The sequence below is a fragment of the Nicotiana sylvestris genome, chromosome 2 (assembly GCF_000393655.2).
Source record: "Nicotiana sylvestris chromosome 2, ASM39365v2, whole genome shotgun sequence".
Classification (NCBI taxonomy): domain Eukaryota; kingdom Viridiplantae; phylum Streptophyta; class Magnoliopsida; order Solanales; family Solanaceae; genus Nicotiana; species Nicotiana sylvestris.
The window spans coordinates 174,618,040-174,634,845 of NC_091058.1; the positions used below are offsets into that span (position 1 = coordinate 174,618,040).

Sequence of the window (16,806 nt, forward strand, 5' to 3'; positions counted from 1 at the left end):
TTCCTCGGAGGATGTTAAAATAATTTCATATAACCCGAGATGTGCAGTTCACTATTTAATAATACAAGGGTGATGATGTTCTTAATTTTATTTCGAACATATTTTTTTTATAACAAAAATATAAAAATATTATCAATTTTATTGTGTACACGTATGCGTGACACGATTCTCTACGTTTATAAAAAATGTATAATACGAATATACGTGCACGTGATTCGTTTCAAAGAAGGGTCTATAATTATAAACAATCTAAGGCGGTAACGAAATCAGGCAACAAGAAAAAATATATTTAGTAAATCGAGATAATTAAGCAGAATATAATAGTTGACCGACCGTGCTAGAACCACGAAATTCGGGAATGCCTAACACCTTCTCCCGGGTTAACAGAATTCCTTATCCGGATTTCTGGTTCGCAGACTGTAATACAGAGTCATTCTTTTCCTCGATTCGGGATTAAAATTGGTGACTTGGGACACCCTAAATCTCCCAAGTGGCGACTCTGAAATAAATAAATAAATCCCGTTTCGATTGTCCTTTAATTGGAAAAAACTCCTGTACCCTCGCGGGGGCGGAAAAAGGAGGTGTGACAGCTCTGGCGACTCTGTTGGGGATAAACCCAGAACCACTGGTTCAGGGTTAGAAATTCGAGCTTAAAATAACTGCTATAGTTGGCTTTATTTATTATCTGATTTTTACATGATATATGCCTAATGTGCTAAATGATGCTTTTACCGCTTTAATATTATCTGAATTGTGTATATAAAACTGCTACGAAACCCTTCTTCTTTCTGAGTCTTCTGAATTTATGGTGTACACGTGCGCGTGGCCCACCTTTCTGTTAGAAGTCATACCAAATAAGACGAAGTTGGGACAAGTAACTAGGCCGGGCAGACTTTCGTGCTCCCGGTACGTTGCCCCCACTTCGGCTCAAGCTGTCCACTTGGGTGAGCCAGGGCTAGAACAATATGCCTCAGGTTTTTTCACTTAGAATAACTCAGCTTCATGTCGGATCCCTAGTAGGAACGTTTGTTTGCATCACGTGCATTTGACTTTGGGGGCTCAACACAGGGGTTGGGTCTGTCTAGGCAGGTGTACCAAAAAAAGAAAATGACCATCTTGATGCATCTTACTTGCTGCTACTTGCGCATCTATTTGATTCGGACTTGTGTGTTGACTGACTTTTGAATATCAGGAATAATATTTTAAAATTGAAAAAAAGAAATAGCGGCTATGGAATTGATTGTTTATGTTTGAAAAAAAAAACCAAATGCCCAAATAACTGTCAAAACTCTGCCGAAATTTTGAGAAAATGAAAAAAAAATGTTTTATTAAAAGCAAAGAAAAATAGAAAGAAAAAAAAATCGTTGTTCTGTCTTATTTTTTCAAAAAAAATAAAAAAAAATAAAAATAAAAAAAAGGAAAATAGTTTGTCTTCCCCTGAAAAATGACAATGAAAAAGAGTCTTACTTTTAAAATAGTTTCATTTATTTGTTTCTGAAAAATTCAAAATGAAAATGAAAAGAGTCGTGCTTTGAAAGTGGTTTTGTTATTTGTTGCTGAAAAAGAAAAAAAATCTTGTTTTAAAATAGTTCGGTTAATGGCCCGAACTACGCGGGTTTGATTCTCACCAGATGTGAGATACGTAGGTAACCCTCATCGGATCCAACCCCCTTTTTTTTGCTAAAATATCCAAAAACCAATAAAAACGTGTCAAAATTTTAATTTTGTCATAAATAAGTCAGGCGGTGTCCAGCCTCCCCTTTTTGCTAAAAAAAATAAATAGCCAAAAATAATAATATGTCGAATTTTAAGAGTCATAAAGAAGTCAGGTGACGATGTTTTATCAAGACATAGCCGAATGTTCCTGAAAGGGACGCCGGAAGGCTGACTTTGCATAAACAACCACCTTTTGGGTCATGTTTAGGATTTTTGGTCCAGTCGACCCACACAGCCTTAAAAAAATTTTCGTCCCCGAGGCGCTGAAGGGCCGTGTTTGCAACACCGGGTTTTTATTGTAATTTGAAAAAAGAAAAAAAAGAGTCAACGGTCAGATGAATACCGTTTGGATTTTTGGTCAAAATAAGCCGAGCCAGCTTCGACCGCGTCTTAAACCGTTCTTGCCGCCATACTCTCCATCCCAACCCACTTATGACAGCTTTCCTAGCTACCCGAGTAGCTCCATCACTCGTCCACGCTACTCCCCTCCCCAATGCTACTTCTCTCCACGAGATTCCCAAAGACGGGCTTCACTTTCCAAATACCCAGCTCCACAGAAGGCCTATCCACCCTCACAAGCCTACCGGAAGCCCCCTGGATCAGGTTTCCGGCCCAATCAAGCATTTAGGAACGAAAGGTTGCTGAAACGAGGAAAGGCTCTCACCCCTATCGGAGTATCTTATGCAAGTCTGTTTGAAAGGCTAAAGCATGCTGGCTTGATTGAGCCGCTCCCCGCATATACTCCAGATCCACATGCAAGAAACTTTGATCCGGCAGCGCAATGCGCGTACCACTCCAATGTCATAGGGCACAACATTGAGAGTTGTCGTAATTTGAAAAGGGAAGTAGAGAAAATGATCCAAGAAGGGCGGATTGTGATCGATAACAGTAACATGGAGCACTCAAACCCTATCGAGAACTTGTTGACGGAGGTTGATGATATGGAAGCTGATAATGGTCTTGGCAATACTAATGCAAAGCTTAGTGGCTAAGATGCCAATTTTGATAAAATGGGAGGACGCTCCGTTCCTTGGTTAGCAAGAGAGAAGCTGTTGGTGGTTTATTTTGTTGTCATTTCTGTTATCCGGATTATTCTTAGGGTTGTAATCCGAATATTGTCTTGTGTCAAACCTTCTTATCTTTCCATTTTTGTCGTATCAGTTTGTTTAAGTCTCGTTGATGTTGTGTTAAGATTTTATTCTGGTTGTTTTGTTTGTTTTTCTAACCATTTCGCCGGAAGTCTAATACAAAAGCCGGTCTTTTATTATTTCCAGTCATCTTTTTATTTAGTCCTTTTGTCATTTTCGTTCAATGCCGATTCTAGGGACATGACATGCGCACACAGTTTGGGCCTAGTCTATAAAGTTAATCATAAAACCCTGGGAAGGTGATCAAAGCATTTAAAGGAAATAAGAACGGTTTGAGATTATTTGAAGCCCGAGTCATGTGGAACTGGGGCAAGTAAAACATAAAGAAAACCGTTAAATGCAAGATTCGCCAAATTGGCATGAGGGTCGTTCATGAGAATGAGAGTGTCGCCCAGCAGTGCTTTAGAAATGACAAATGAAAAAGCAAGTGTTTAACACAATTGTCAAGTCCAGCACCATCGGAAGAGACTATAAATCTATGATCAATTGTGTTGTTTGCACTTGGCATGTTTTGAAGACTGGAATGACGAATGCATTTTGTTCTGCTACCTAAACACTTTATCCTTCGTTATCCCTTTTGAGCCTTATTTATCTTCTTTCATACCCCTCGTTCGGAATCAATAGCAACGACTAGGAAATACGAGTCTGGAAGGTAAAGAAAAAAAAAATCAACAAAAAAAACGAAAAAAAAAAAGAAGAGAAAAATGATAACAAAAAAAAACAAAAGATAGTCAGAAGGAAAAAGAGGAATTGGGAACTACGTTCGACCTGATTCCTCAAAGAGGATACGTAGGCGCCTCACGGCTCGGTCATGGTGTAATAAAAATAATAAAAAATAAGTAAATAATCCCCAAGCAAGAAACTGGGGCAAGAGTTGTGCTCGTTGTAAGCAAAATTGGTTCCGAAGGTTGTAATTTTAAAACCCAAATTTATTTTGTTTTTGAGCCTTTTAATACCCTTTCTTTCTAGCCTATCCAAAACCCGCATTACGGTCCAAAGAAAGACCTTCTGATCAGTTTTCAAAGGATGCCAAGTCAGACAAATGAGAGTCTTACCGGTGAACATAACACTCTGTTCCATAATAGAAAGGACTCTAATCTCTAGCAGAAAGAGTCATACCGGCAACACTCCAAATCCCCAGCTGGAAAGTGATATAAATGAGAGAGTCTTATCGGTGAAAATCTTCACGGACACCATAAGGCGATGAAAGCTGAGAGAAAAATCAAAATGAGAGAGGCTTGATAGTGAAAACCCTTCGGGCACTACAAGTCGAATAAGATTGGGAATCAGATGGGGAATTGCCAATTGAAGGTCTTGAAAGACGATTGACGGTGGAGGATAGGCCACATGTGCATGTCATGACCATTAGAGTCGGTATCTACGTTTGATAGGTTTTTATGTATAGTTTCTTGTGTTAAAGAGTCATCTTTTTCCTTTGTCATTTATTCTATTCCTTTTTATCTTTCTCCTTTCATAGAAAATTCCCCAGTAGAGTTTGTTTGGTCAGAACCAGTGGGAAATGACTTCAAAATAGGCCATCAGCTTTCCAATTATGCACGATGAGATCTGACTAGTACATCCAAGTGGTATAGTCAGGAAGGAAAAAGCGCGAGGCCAGTGTCAAGAAAGATATCCCCAACAAAAGGATTGACGAGTGTCAAGAGGGATATCCTTGCCAAAATCAAAGGTTATTAAACCTCAAGGCCAAGCCCGTGGACAAACAAGGAGAGCAATGAGCATGATTTGGGAAATTCATGCGAGACTAAAAGGTCGGAAAAATGCAAGTTTCCGAGCCATGCCACGAAAGAAGAGGGATATCCCCAGCAAAAAAGGATTATCCCCAGCAAATAATATTATCCCCAACAAGTTGTGGGACGCAGAGCAAGGAAGGAGAAAGGGAAAAGCCATCCTAGTAGGCGAATCACAACCAACCACCGCATTTTAAACTAACAAATTTTATTTGATTTGAAACAGGTGAAAGAAATGGAATTTATAACGGAAATGCATGCCACAAGAAAGATTGTCAAACTGGGGCAGAAAATTTTTTTTTCAGTTAGAAAATTTTCTGGAAAATCAGGTACCCATTTGGGGAAGAATAAATATAGCACCAAGGAAGTGGTCTTTGAACCAGGGTTCCCCCCAACATAATAAGTTTCCAATGGAGGAAGTTGTTCCCCAGCAGACAGAACCAAAGAGATGAAACTGGTGTTTAGAAAAGCAAAAGCCATTGTCATCCCCAGCAGCTTCCAGAAGAATGAAGCATCGATTTAAAGGGATAAAATTCCCAAAGCAGTGTTATCCTCAACAACGTTATCCCAAGAAGATAACACTTTTATCCCCAGCAGTGTTGAGAGAAAATTTTAAAAAAATAAATAAATAAATAAATAAACCAAAAAAAAAATTGAATTTGAAGGAAGGGAAGAAAGGAGACTCCCACAGTGGTATTATCCCCAGCAAGCACGAACAAAGCAGCGCGAAGGAAGGAGAAAAGAAAAGAAGAAATTACGAAGGTAAGTTTCTCAAATCATTGATCTTTATATTTTCCTCCTAGGATAAAAGTCCTAATCTGATGAATTTCTTTCCCGATACAATCTTGGTCCGATGAAATTTTTCTCCCAAGATAAGATATCAAATCTTAGTCCGATGAATTTTTCTCCTAAGATATCAAATCTTAGTCCGATGAATCTTTCTCCTAAGATAGAAATCTTAGTCCGATGAAATTTTCTCCTAAGATAACAAATCTTAGTCCGATGAATCTTTCTCCTAAGATCATAACAAAATGGACCTAGTTTGACGATTTATCTCCTAGAGTCACAATCTTGGTCCGATGAAATTTTTCTCCCAAGATAAGATATCAAATCTTAGTCCGATGAAATTTTCTCCTAAGATACCAAATCTTAGTCCGATGAATCTTTCTCCTAAGACAGAAATCTTAGTCCGATGAAATTTTCTCCTAAGATATGAAATCTTAGTCCGATAAATCTTTCTCCTAAGATCACAACAAAATGGACCTAGTTTGACGATTTATCTCCTAGAGTCAAAATCTTGGTCTGATGAAATTTTTTCTCCCAAGATAATATAATAAAATCTTAGTCGGATGAATCTTCTCCTAGGATCAAAATCTAGTCTGATGAATTTTCTCCTAGGATAATTTGAAAAAAAGAAGAAGTTTGAATTTGAAAAAAAAGGGAGGTCAGGAGCCCCCCTGAAGAATAGAATGGCGATTTATTGGTTGAAGTCAGGAGCCCCCTGAAGAACAGAATGGTGATTTATTGGTTGAAGTCAGGAGCCCCCCTGAAGAATAGAATGACGATTTATTGGTTGAAGTCAGGAGCTCCCCTGAAGAAAAGAATGGCGATGTATTGGTTGAAGTCAGGAGCCCCCTGAAGAACAGAATGGCGATTTATTGGTTGAAGTCAGGAGCCCGCCTGAAGAAAGGAATGGCATTTTTTGAAAAGTTGTTGAAGTCAGGATCCCCCCTGAAGAATAGAATGGCGATTTGTTGTTGAAGTCAGGAGCCCCCCTGAAGAATAGAATGGCGATTTATTGGTTGAAGTCAGGAGCCCCCTGAAGAATAGAATGGCGATGTATTGGTTGAAGTCAGGAGCTCCCCTGAAGAACAGAATGGCGATTTATTGGTTGAAGTCAGGAGCCCGCCTGAAGAAAGGAAAGGCATTTTTTAAAAAAAGGTTGTTGAAATCTCGCCATCCAAAGAAAGTAATGGCATTTTTTGAAAAGTTGTTGAAGTCAGGAGCCCCCCTGAAGAATAGAATGGCGATTTATCGGTTGAAGTCAGGAGCCCCCTGAAGAATAGAATGGCGATTTATTGGTTGAAGTCAGGAGCCCCCCTGAAGAACAGAATGGTGATTTATTGGTTGAAGTCAGGAGCCCCCTGAAGAACAGAATGACGATTTATTGGTTAAAGTCAGGAGCCCGCCTGAAGAAAGGAAAGGCGTTTTTTAAAAATTGTTAAAATCTTGCCAGCCAAAGAAAGGAATGGCATTTTGAAAAGTTGTTGAAGTCAGGAGCCCCCCTGAAGAACAGAATGGCGATTTATTGGTTGAAGTCAGGAGCCCCCCTGAAGAACAGAATGGCGATTTATTGGTTGAAGTCAGGAGCCCCCTGAAGAACAGAATGGTGATTTATTGGTTGAAATCAAGAGCCCGCCTGAAGAAAGGAAAGGCGTTTTTAAAAAAAGGGTTGTTGAAATTTTGCCATCCAAAGAAAGGAATGGCATTTTTTGAAAAGTTGTTGAAGTCAGGAGCCCCCTGAAGAACAGAATGGCGATTTATCGGTTGAAGTCAGGAGCCCCCTGAAGAATAGAATGGCGATGTATTGGTTGAAGTCAGGAGCCCCCTGAAGAACAGAATGGCGATTTATTGGTTGAAGTCAGGAGCCCGTCTGAAGAAAGGAAAGGCGTTTTTAAAAAAGGGTTGTTGAAATCTCGCCATCCAAAGAAAGGAATGACATTTTTTGAAAAGTTGTTGAAGTCAGGAGCCCCCTGAAGAACAGAATGGCGATTTATTGGTTGAAGTCAGGAGCCCCCTGAAGAATAGAATGGCGATGTATTGGTTGAAGTCAGGAGCCCCTGAAGAACAGAATGGCGATTTATTGGTTGAAGTCAGGAGCCCACCTGAAGAAAGGAAAGGCGTTTTTTAAAAAAGGGTTGTTGAAATCTCGCCATCCAAAGAAAGGAATGGCATTTTTGAAAAGTTATTGAAGTCAGGAGCCCCCTGAAGAATAGAATGGCGATTTATTGGCTAAAGTCAGGAGCCCCCCTGAAGAACAGAATGGCGTTTATTTTCAAAGTTGTTTATTGAAGTCAGGAGCCCGCCTGAAGAGAGGAATGGCGTTTATTTTTAAAGTTGTTGAAGTTGGGAGCCCGCCCAGATAACAGAGGCATACATTTCAGTCTTTACATTTCGAACATTGAAGTTGGGAGCCCGCCCAGATAATATAGGCATACATTTCAGTCTTTACATTTCAAGCATTGAAGTTGGGAGCCCGCCCAGATAACAGAGGCATATATTTCAGTCTTTACATTTCGAGCATTGAAGTTGGGAGCCCGCCCAGATAACAGAGGCATACATTTCAGTCTTTAATTTTCAAGTATTGAAGTTGGGAGCCCGCCCATACAACAGAGGCATACATTTCAAGATCAAGTCAGAGGACAATAAAACAAAGGGTTATAATAGGAATCCCCAGCAGGAAACAATAAAAATCCCCAGCACTGGGAAGCAGAAGGTTGCAACAAGAAGTCTCAGCACAAACTCAAGTGCATATGTCAAAAGGAAGAAAAGCATCGGAAGAAAAGCACCAGAAGAAATGCAAGCAGACAAGAAAGAAAGGCAACAAGAACAAATTGCAGTCTAGCCTAGCTTCTTGTTTTCTTTTAAGCACGGTGTAACAAGGAGATCGGTAAGCAGTGGTAATAGCATGCAACAACAGTAACATTGCAGTCCCACGGTAGTCCCAGCTACCAAAACTTCCCGAACTACATTGACCTGATTCCTGTTTAGCCCAGGATATGTAGGAAACCTTTGAAGCAAAGGTTCGGTCAAATCTTTTTCAAAAAAATGCTTCACACGGAGTACTCGGATGGGCAAAAATCGCTCGCTTTATCTTTGCACGAAAACCCTTCGTGTCTTCGGGCAAAGAGGGGCAGCTGTAAGCACGTGATTTTTGCCCTATATGAGAATTACTCCCAAAAAATTCAAAAATAAAATAATTTTTCTTGGTGTGCAATTTTTGTGATATTTTGTGTAACTATTTGTATGTTTGTCTATGCATGTTTATTTGTTAAATTAATAAAAATACAAAATATGTCGCATTTTGCATGTAGGATTTAATCCTACAATTGTTAGTAATTAAGTTTGTTTTACAAAAAATAAAAATCACAAAAATAGGCATTGTTTGCATTTTTAGCAATTAATGTCCAAAATATACAATTTTATGCTTAATTATTACTTAATTGTGCGTTAATTGTTATTGAGAGTTAATTTGCGCTTTTATAACTTAATTTAGTTCTTAATAATAATTCAAGTATTTTTATAATTTATTTTTAGATAAATAAAAGAAGAAAAAAGAAAACAAAAATACAAAAAATCGGAATTGGGCCTTTTCTTCAAATTCAAGCTACAAGCCCAAAAATACCCAATCTTCCCAAACGACCCAGTCCATTTCGAACTGGGTCGACCCAGTCCAAATACCCAACACCCTTCTTCATTTTTTCAAAACACAAAACAAAACAAAAAATAACAAAAAAAACAAAAACCCTAAAAACTAAGAAACCAATCCGCCACCCCCCCCCCTCTCCTTTTTCCATCTTCTTCCTCAAGCTTCACCAAGCTCCATCAATGGCTTCCTTCCTTCCCCTCACGCCACACACACTCACTCGCGGCACACACACACACTCATGGCACACACGCACACTGTTGCGTCGTCTTCCTCCTTCAACCAAACGACCTTCGCGATGCCGCTCCATTACTTTTCCATAGCTGCTGCGTCGTTGCTCTAGCTTTCTTCATTGCCATCTTCCTCCTTCCAGCTGCTACTGACCCTACTGCTTCTTCTTCCTCACTTACTGTCACTGCGTCATTTCCTCCTCCAAAAACAGGAGTCCGCCATGACTGTTGTCACGCTTGCTTCTTCCAACTCCGACGCCGATGCTCGTCGACCACTGCTTCCTCGTCCAGCTTTTGCCTCATCAACACAGGCAGCCATGGCTTCCATTGTATCGCCTCAACGTCGAGCAGCTGATTTTATTCGCCACTGTCCGTCGACCTCCCCTACTGCTCCATCTATTTCAGCTGCTTCGCTACGTCCAAGCACACCTTGTTTTGTTGCGTTGTTGCTGCCCACGAGCAGCTTATTTTGTTTCAGCTATGCTGCTGCCACCATTTCGTTTGGTCGAGTTTTAGTCGAGGTCGTCGATTGTCGTTTTGAGTTCGTCAAGGAAGGTGAGTTCGTCGTTGAGTTCAAGATCCGTCAAAACAGTCCGTACATATTTCGTGTCGATCCGGTTAGTAGATTTTGAGTTTTATTTTGTCCGTATTTTGTTTTGATATTTCTCGAATCTAAAATCGGTAGATATTTGATTTTTGGTTTTGTCCATGTTCATATGTTTTGTTGAAATAATTTTCAGATTTCAAATGGAAATTTAATTAGTTGTTTTTCATGTTTATTTCATGTTTGTTTTATCGTTCTTGTTTATTGTTTAGTTAAAAAGTTGTTAGTTTAATGTTGGTTAAATACAAATTGAAGTTTAATTAATTTGTTTCATGTGTTGTTATGTATTTTCCAGAAATTGTTAATATTGTTAAGTTCAAGTTTAAATTCATAATTGTTAAGTTTTGTTTTGTTATTTGCCTAAAATAACTTAGTTGTAATAGGGAAGTATGTTGGTTTAATCATTTGAATCCGTCGTTTTTATTTTTAGATTTAATTCATGTCCATACTTTGTATGATTGTTCTTGAATACGAAATTAGTATAAGTTTGATTTTCTTGTTTATTGTTTATCATTTATGATTATTTCTTGAATTTGTCTCATAATCTTGTTTAAAGTTTAATATAAGAATTGTTTGTTGTAATGTTGTTAGAGTTGATTTTAAGTTCAATATTATTGAATTTAAAAATCTAAATATACTTGTTTGATTGTTGTTGTTGAATCTCAAAATAGATTTGTTTGTTGCTAAAAATATTGTTCAATCAAATTTTAGTTGTTCTTTGTTGTTCAATTTGTGTTCATGTGATTTGTTGTTAAAATGTTGTTGAAATCATGTTCATGTGATTTGTTGTTGAAATGTTGAAGAAATCATGTTCATGAGATTTGTTGTTTGAATTTATGTAGAAATTGGTCATATTGGTTATATTTTGGTTGAGTTTGATTAATTGATTTGTTATAGCTGATGGGGTAGTTTGGTAATTTGCAGTACGTTCAGGGGTAGTTTAGTAATTGCAATAAGGTCGGAGGGGTAGTTTAGGAATTGTACATTTTTGTAATTTTTTATGTGAAGCATGGGGGACAAAATGTAATGGGGTGGGTTGTGATATAGTTGTTTAATATAAAGGGGGGACAAGACAAAATTTAGAGGGGAGGAATCTTTTATTTGTTTAGTGAAGCATGGGGGACAAAAGATAATGGGGTGGTGATGATATATTTATTTAATGTAATGGGGATGAGTGGGAAGAATAATGGGTTTGGTAGGAAAAAGTATTGATTTTAATTGATTAAAAGATTTATGGGATGGGATATATATAGAAGTCTTGAATCTGATTTAGATAGACAATAAGACAGACACACACAGAAAAGAAGAGAATACACAGACAGAGAATAAGAACGAGAGAGAGAAACGAATCTGAAAATAAGAGAGGGAAAAAGGGCTGAACATTTAAGAGAGAGAAAATTCTGAAAAATATTTAAACTTTCAAAAAAAAACTAAAAAAAAAATCTTCTGCTTTCTTTCTTTGTTTGAAATCAGTATTAATTGTTGTTGTTTCATTCAAAGCTTGAAGCTTTTGTTTTTGGGATTACTGCTCTACTGGTTTGCAAACTCTTTTCCTGGGTTGTTACTGTTGCTGGGTTGTTGTTGCTGTGTTGTACTGTTATTACTGCTGCTGATTCTCATCTTCATTTTCTTTTGCTTCCAATATCAGGTACATATCTGTAAACTCATGTCATGAAAAGCTTCAACATGGCAAGTAAATGAAGTTTGGAATTATAAGGATGTCTTCTACTCATTTAAATTTTATTAGTTTAAGTTTCAGTTTTGTTTTAGTTGGTTAATATAGTATTATACTTGACATGATAAACTGTTAACTAATTAACCTTCTGGAGTAGTAAATTCCACGATAATCTTATATGTTTTGAGGACTAGTGATGACATTTACTGTTTAAATTGTTGAGATAGGGAACATTGCAGAAAATTGGCCATTAATTAAATCTTGTGATATTGTTAGCTAAGTAAAGAATAGTACGGAAATACCAAGAAACTACATTACTAGCATATCTCGTCCAATATTTGATTTTGTTCAAAGCTAGATGATTGTTAGTTGTATTTTGATCATATATGGCGCAATAATGGTTATGTGTATAATCAATAGTTGAAAGGTGAATTGATATAATCCGTTACGATTACAATGTTGGAATATTGCGAACAGTTCATGATGTATGTTTGCGTTATATGTGATGTCGTCTTATTAAATCAATTGGTAGATTAGTTCTCTTTCTTAATAACAAATGGCCATAGTTATTTTGAGAGTGCGATCAACTCAATTCTAAAAAAACAAAGTATAAAAATAATGTCAATAATTTTTACAAAATATAGAGTTAGTGTTTGCAAATATTCGCATAGGCCGAGAATAAGAATTGGTTTGATTATATTTATCCTAAATTCAATCATCATGAGCAAATTAACCAAATAATCATACATTTGGATTAAAAACAAGTGGTGTAGAAGAAGATTGAATTTATAAATTGCAACATTTTAAGAATGTATAAATAGCATTCGCTACAAATAGAATAATGCAAATTCTTCAAAAAAATATTAGTTTGTTTATCCGTTTAAATCTTTCCGAATTTTGCGTGTAATTCACTTTTTATACTAATACCATATTAACTAATAAAATGGTAAGTGTAGCCGCACGTTATTTATTCTTTATCATTAATTTCTTAAATTTGAATAATCTTTGAGAGACATAACCCATACGTGTAAAATATAACTCGCGGTCAACGCCTAATAAATTTTGAATTCTTTTTCAAGAAATTTGGTGGCATCCCAATCGGTGATTCTCCATGACTCTCACATTTAAAAATAGATGGATGCAATAAACATTTGTAGAGAATTTATATTACCATCAAGAATATTTGCATAATTAGGGATGCGTTCGCGTGACTTGATTATACTTCTAAAGGCAATTCGGATTATGCGTTCGCGCAACTTCGAGCAAATTTTTAATAAAAGGGGTTCCTCGGAGGATGTTAAAATAATTTCATATAACCCGAGATGTGCAGTTCACTATTTAATAATACAAGGGTGATGATGTTCTTAATTTTATTTCGAACATATTTTTTTTATAAAAAAAATATAAAAATATTATCAATCTTATTGTGTACACGTATGCGTGACACGATTCTCTACGTTTATAAAAAATATATAATACGAATATACGTGCACGTGATTCGTTTCAAAGAAGGGTCTATAATTATAAACAATCTAAGGCGGTAACGAAATCAGGCAACAAGAAAAAATATATTTAGTAAATCGAGATAATTAAGCCGAATATAACAGTTGAGCGACCGTGCTAGAACCACGGAATTCGGGAATGCCTAACACCTTCTCCCGGGTTAACAGAATTCCTTATCCGGATTTCTGGTTCGCAGACTGTAATACAGAGTCATTCTTTTCCTCGATTCGGGATTAAAATTGGTGACTTGGGACACCCTAAATCTCCCAAGTGGCGACTCTGAAATAAATAAATAAATCCTGTTTCGATTGTCCTTTAATTAGAAAAAACTCATGTACCCTCGCAGGGGCGGAAAAAGGAGGTGTGACAACTGTGATGCAGTATGAGATGAGATTTTTTGAGTTGGTCCGTCATGCTATTTGGTTGGTTCCCACGGACAGGGAGAGGATCAGGAGGTTGGTTGATGGCCTCACATATCAGCTGCAGATTCTTATGACCAGAGAGAGGGTGTGTGGTGTTTCATTTGAGGAGGTTGTTGACATTGCTCGGGATATAGAGTCGATTCGCCGTCAGGAGCGAGTAGAAAGGGAGGGCAAGAGGCCTCGTGGATCTGGTAGTTTCGGTGGTGTTCCTTCTGGAAGTCAGTTTCACCACGGCAAGGGTCGTTCCTTCAGGCATGCTCAGACGGCTCGTCCAGCTCACCGTGGTGCATCATCTGGCCATAGTTTTCACAATTCTCAGTAGGGTCACTCATCTCTCAGTGCCATTCCAACTCAGGGTTCGTCTCGTGCTCCATCGGTTCAGGGCTCGTCTATGGTAGGTTCTTATACCAGCTTTCTCGGTGCTCGGGGTTCCCTTCAGTCCCCACTACCAGCACCAGGGAGTTGTTTTGAGTACAAGGAGTTTAGGCATATGTGAGGCAGTGTCCTTTTCATCAGGGAGGTCCAGCGCAACAGAGTGGTCAGGCTGGATCTTTAGCACCAGTTACATCACCACCCTCCCAGTCAGCTCGGGGTAGAGCTCAGTCAGCCAAGGGTCGCCCAAGAGGGGGAGGCCGATCAGGTGGAGGTCAGGCCTGTTGCTATACTCTTCCTACCATACCAGATGCTATTGCTTCAGATGCTGTGTTTACAGGTATTATCTTAGTATGTCACCGAGATGCTTCGGTATTATTTAACCCTAGCTCTACTTATTCATATGTGACATCATACTTTGCTCATTATCTAGATATGCCCTATGAGTCTTTAGCTTCATCTATTTATGTATCTACCCTGATGGGCGATACTATTATTGTGGACCGTACGTATAGTTCGTGTGTAATGACCATTGGGTGATTGGAGACTAGAGTGAATTTGCAGTTGCTTGTATGGTTGATTTTGATGTGATATTAGGTATGGATTGGTTGTCTCCCTATCATACTATTTTAGACTACCACACTAAGACTGTAATGTTGGCAATGCCGGGGTTGCCTCGGATTATGTGGCGAGGTTCTTTAGACTATGTCCCCAGTAGAGTGATTTCATACTTGAAGGCCCAACAGATGGTTGGGAAGGGTTGTTTATCCTATTTGGCTTTTGTGAGGGATGTCAGTGTAGAGACTCCAACTATTGATTCTATTCCGGTGGTGCGCGATTTTTCGGATGTATTTCCTGCAGACCTGTTGGGCATGCCACTGGATAGGGATATTGACTTCGATATTGATTTGGTGTCGGGCACTCAGCCCATTTCTATTTCACCATACCGCATGGCACCGAGTGAATTGAAGGAACTGAAAGAGCAGTTTCAGGAGCTCCTTGAGAAGGGGCTTATCACGCCTCGTGTATCACCTTGGGGTGCACCTGTTCTATTTGTGAAGAAGAATGATGGCACTATGAGAATGTGCATTGATTATAGGCAGTTGAACAAAGTCACAATCAAGAACAAGTATCCTTTGCCTCATATTAATGATTTATTTGACCAGCTTGAGGGAGCGAGGGTGTTCTCCAAGATTGATCTCAGGTCAAGGTATCACCAGTTGAATATTAGAGACTCGGACATTCTTAAGATAGTTTTTAGGACCCGATATCGTCATTATGAGTTCCTTGTGATGTCTTTTGGGCTGACCAATGCCCCAACAACATTCATGCGTTTGATGAACATTGTGTTCCAGCCTTATCTCAACTTGTTTGTCATTGTATTCATTAACGATATCCTAGTGTACTCTCGTAGCCAGGAGGAGCATGCCCATCATTTGCGGATTGTGTTGTAGCGGTTGAGGGAGAAGAAGCTTTATTCTAAGTTCTCCAAGTGTGAGTTTTGGATTATTTCAGTGGCGTTATTGGGGAACGTGGTGTCCAGTGAGGGTATTCAAGTTGATCTAAAGAAGGTAGAGGCGGTCCAGAGTTGGCCTAGACTGACCTCAGCCACAGAGATTCGTAGCTTTCTTGGTTTGATGGGTTATTACTGTCAGTTTGTATAGGGTTTCTCTTCTATTGCATCGCCCTTGACCAAATTTACCCAAATGGGTTCTCCTTTCAGGTGGTGGGATGAGTGTGAGACGAGCTTTCAGAAGCTCAAGACTGCCTTGACCACAACTCCAGTGTTAGTTCTGCCATCAGCTTCTGGTTCATATTCAGTATATTGTGATGCTTCTCAGATTGGTATTGGGTATGTTTTGATGTAGAAGGTTAGAGTAATTGCTTATGCTTATCGTCAGTTGAATTCCTATGAGAAGAACTACCTTGTTCATGATTTGGATTTGGCTGCCATTGTTCATACGTTGAAGATTTGGAGGCATTATCTCTATGGTGTGTCTTGTGAGGTATTTACTGATCACCTTAGCCCCCAGCACTTGTTCAAACAGAAGGATATCAATTTGAGGCAGTGCAGATGGTTGGAGCTGCTAAAAGACTATGATATTACTATTTTGTACCATTTGGGAAAGGCTAATGTGGTGATTGATGCCTTAAGTAGAAAGCAGTGAGTATGGGTAATCTTGCATTCCTTCCTGTTGGTGAGAGACCCCTTGCAGTTGATGTTCAGGCCTTGGCCAATCAGTTTGTGAAATTGGATATTTCAGATCCCAGTCGGGTCCTAGCTTGTGTGGTTTCTCGGTCTTCCTTGTTTGATCGTATCAGAGAGCGCCAGTATGATTATGTTTATTTGCTTGTCCTCAAGGACAAGGTTCTACATGATGATGCTAGAGATGTGACTATTGGAGATGATGGGGTATTGAGGATGCAGGGCCGAATATGTGTGCCCAATGTAGATGGGCTTCGGGAGTTGATTCTAGAGGAGGCCCATAGTTCGCGATATTCCATCCATCCGGGTGCTGCAAAGATGTATCAAGATTTGAGACAGCACTATTGGTGGAGGATAATGAAGAAAGATATAGTTGGGTTTGTAGCTCGATGTTTCAACTGCCAGCAGGTGAAATATGAGTATCAGAGGCCGGGTGGCTTACTTCAGCAGATAGACATTCTAGAGTGGAAGTAGGAGAGGATTACCATGGATTTTGTAGTTGGGCTCCCATGGACTTTGAGGAATTTCGATGCTATTTGGGTGATTGTGGATCGGCTGACCAAGTTTGCGCACTTCATTCATGTGAGTATTGCCTATTCATCATATCAATTGGCTGAGATTTACATCAAAGAGATTGTTCGCTTTCATGGAGTGCCTGTTTATATCATTTCGGACCAAGGCACGCAGTTTACATTGCAATTTTGGAGAGTCGTGTAGCGAGAGTTGGGCACTCAGGTTGAGTTGAGCACAAGATTT

General features: G+C 38.8%; 1 protein-coding gene across 1 annotated transcript; it reads left to right on the forward strand.

Annotated features, from left to right (window-relative positions):
* Window positions 1–9,489: 9,489 nt before the first annotated feature.
* On the forward strand, window positions 9,490–16,012 carry LOC138885988 (uncharacterized). Its single transcript, XM_070167007.1, has 9 exons — window positions 9,490–9,823; window positions 13,397–13,724; window positions 13,812–13,866; window positions 13,989–14,184; window positions 14,278–14,349; window positions 14,442–14,915; window positions 15,360–15,415; window positions 15,509–15,664; window positions 15,713–16,012. The coding sequence occupies exons 1-9, from the start codon at window positions 9,490–9,492 to the stop codon at window positions 16,010–16,012; spliced, it is 1,971 nt and encodes a 656-aa protein (XP_070023108.1).
* Window positions 16,013–16,806: the final 794 nt, after the last annotated feature.

Excerpts from the sequence above, each read along its gene's own strand:
- LOC138885988 (XM_070167007.1), top strand. The coding sequence starts at position 9,490 with ATGACTGTTGTCACGCTTGCTTCTTCCAACTCCGACGCCGATGCTCGT. Across the intron at positions 9,824-13,396 it reads TTTTGAGTTCGTCAAGGAAG|GGGCGGAAAAAGGAGGTGTG; the intron begins GTGAGTTCGTCG and ends GTACCCTCGCAG. Across the intron at positions 14,350-14,441 it reads CGATACTATTATTGTGGACC|GTATGGATTGGTTGTCTCCC; the intron begins GTACGTATAGTT and ends ATGTGATATTAG.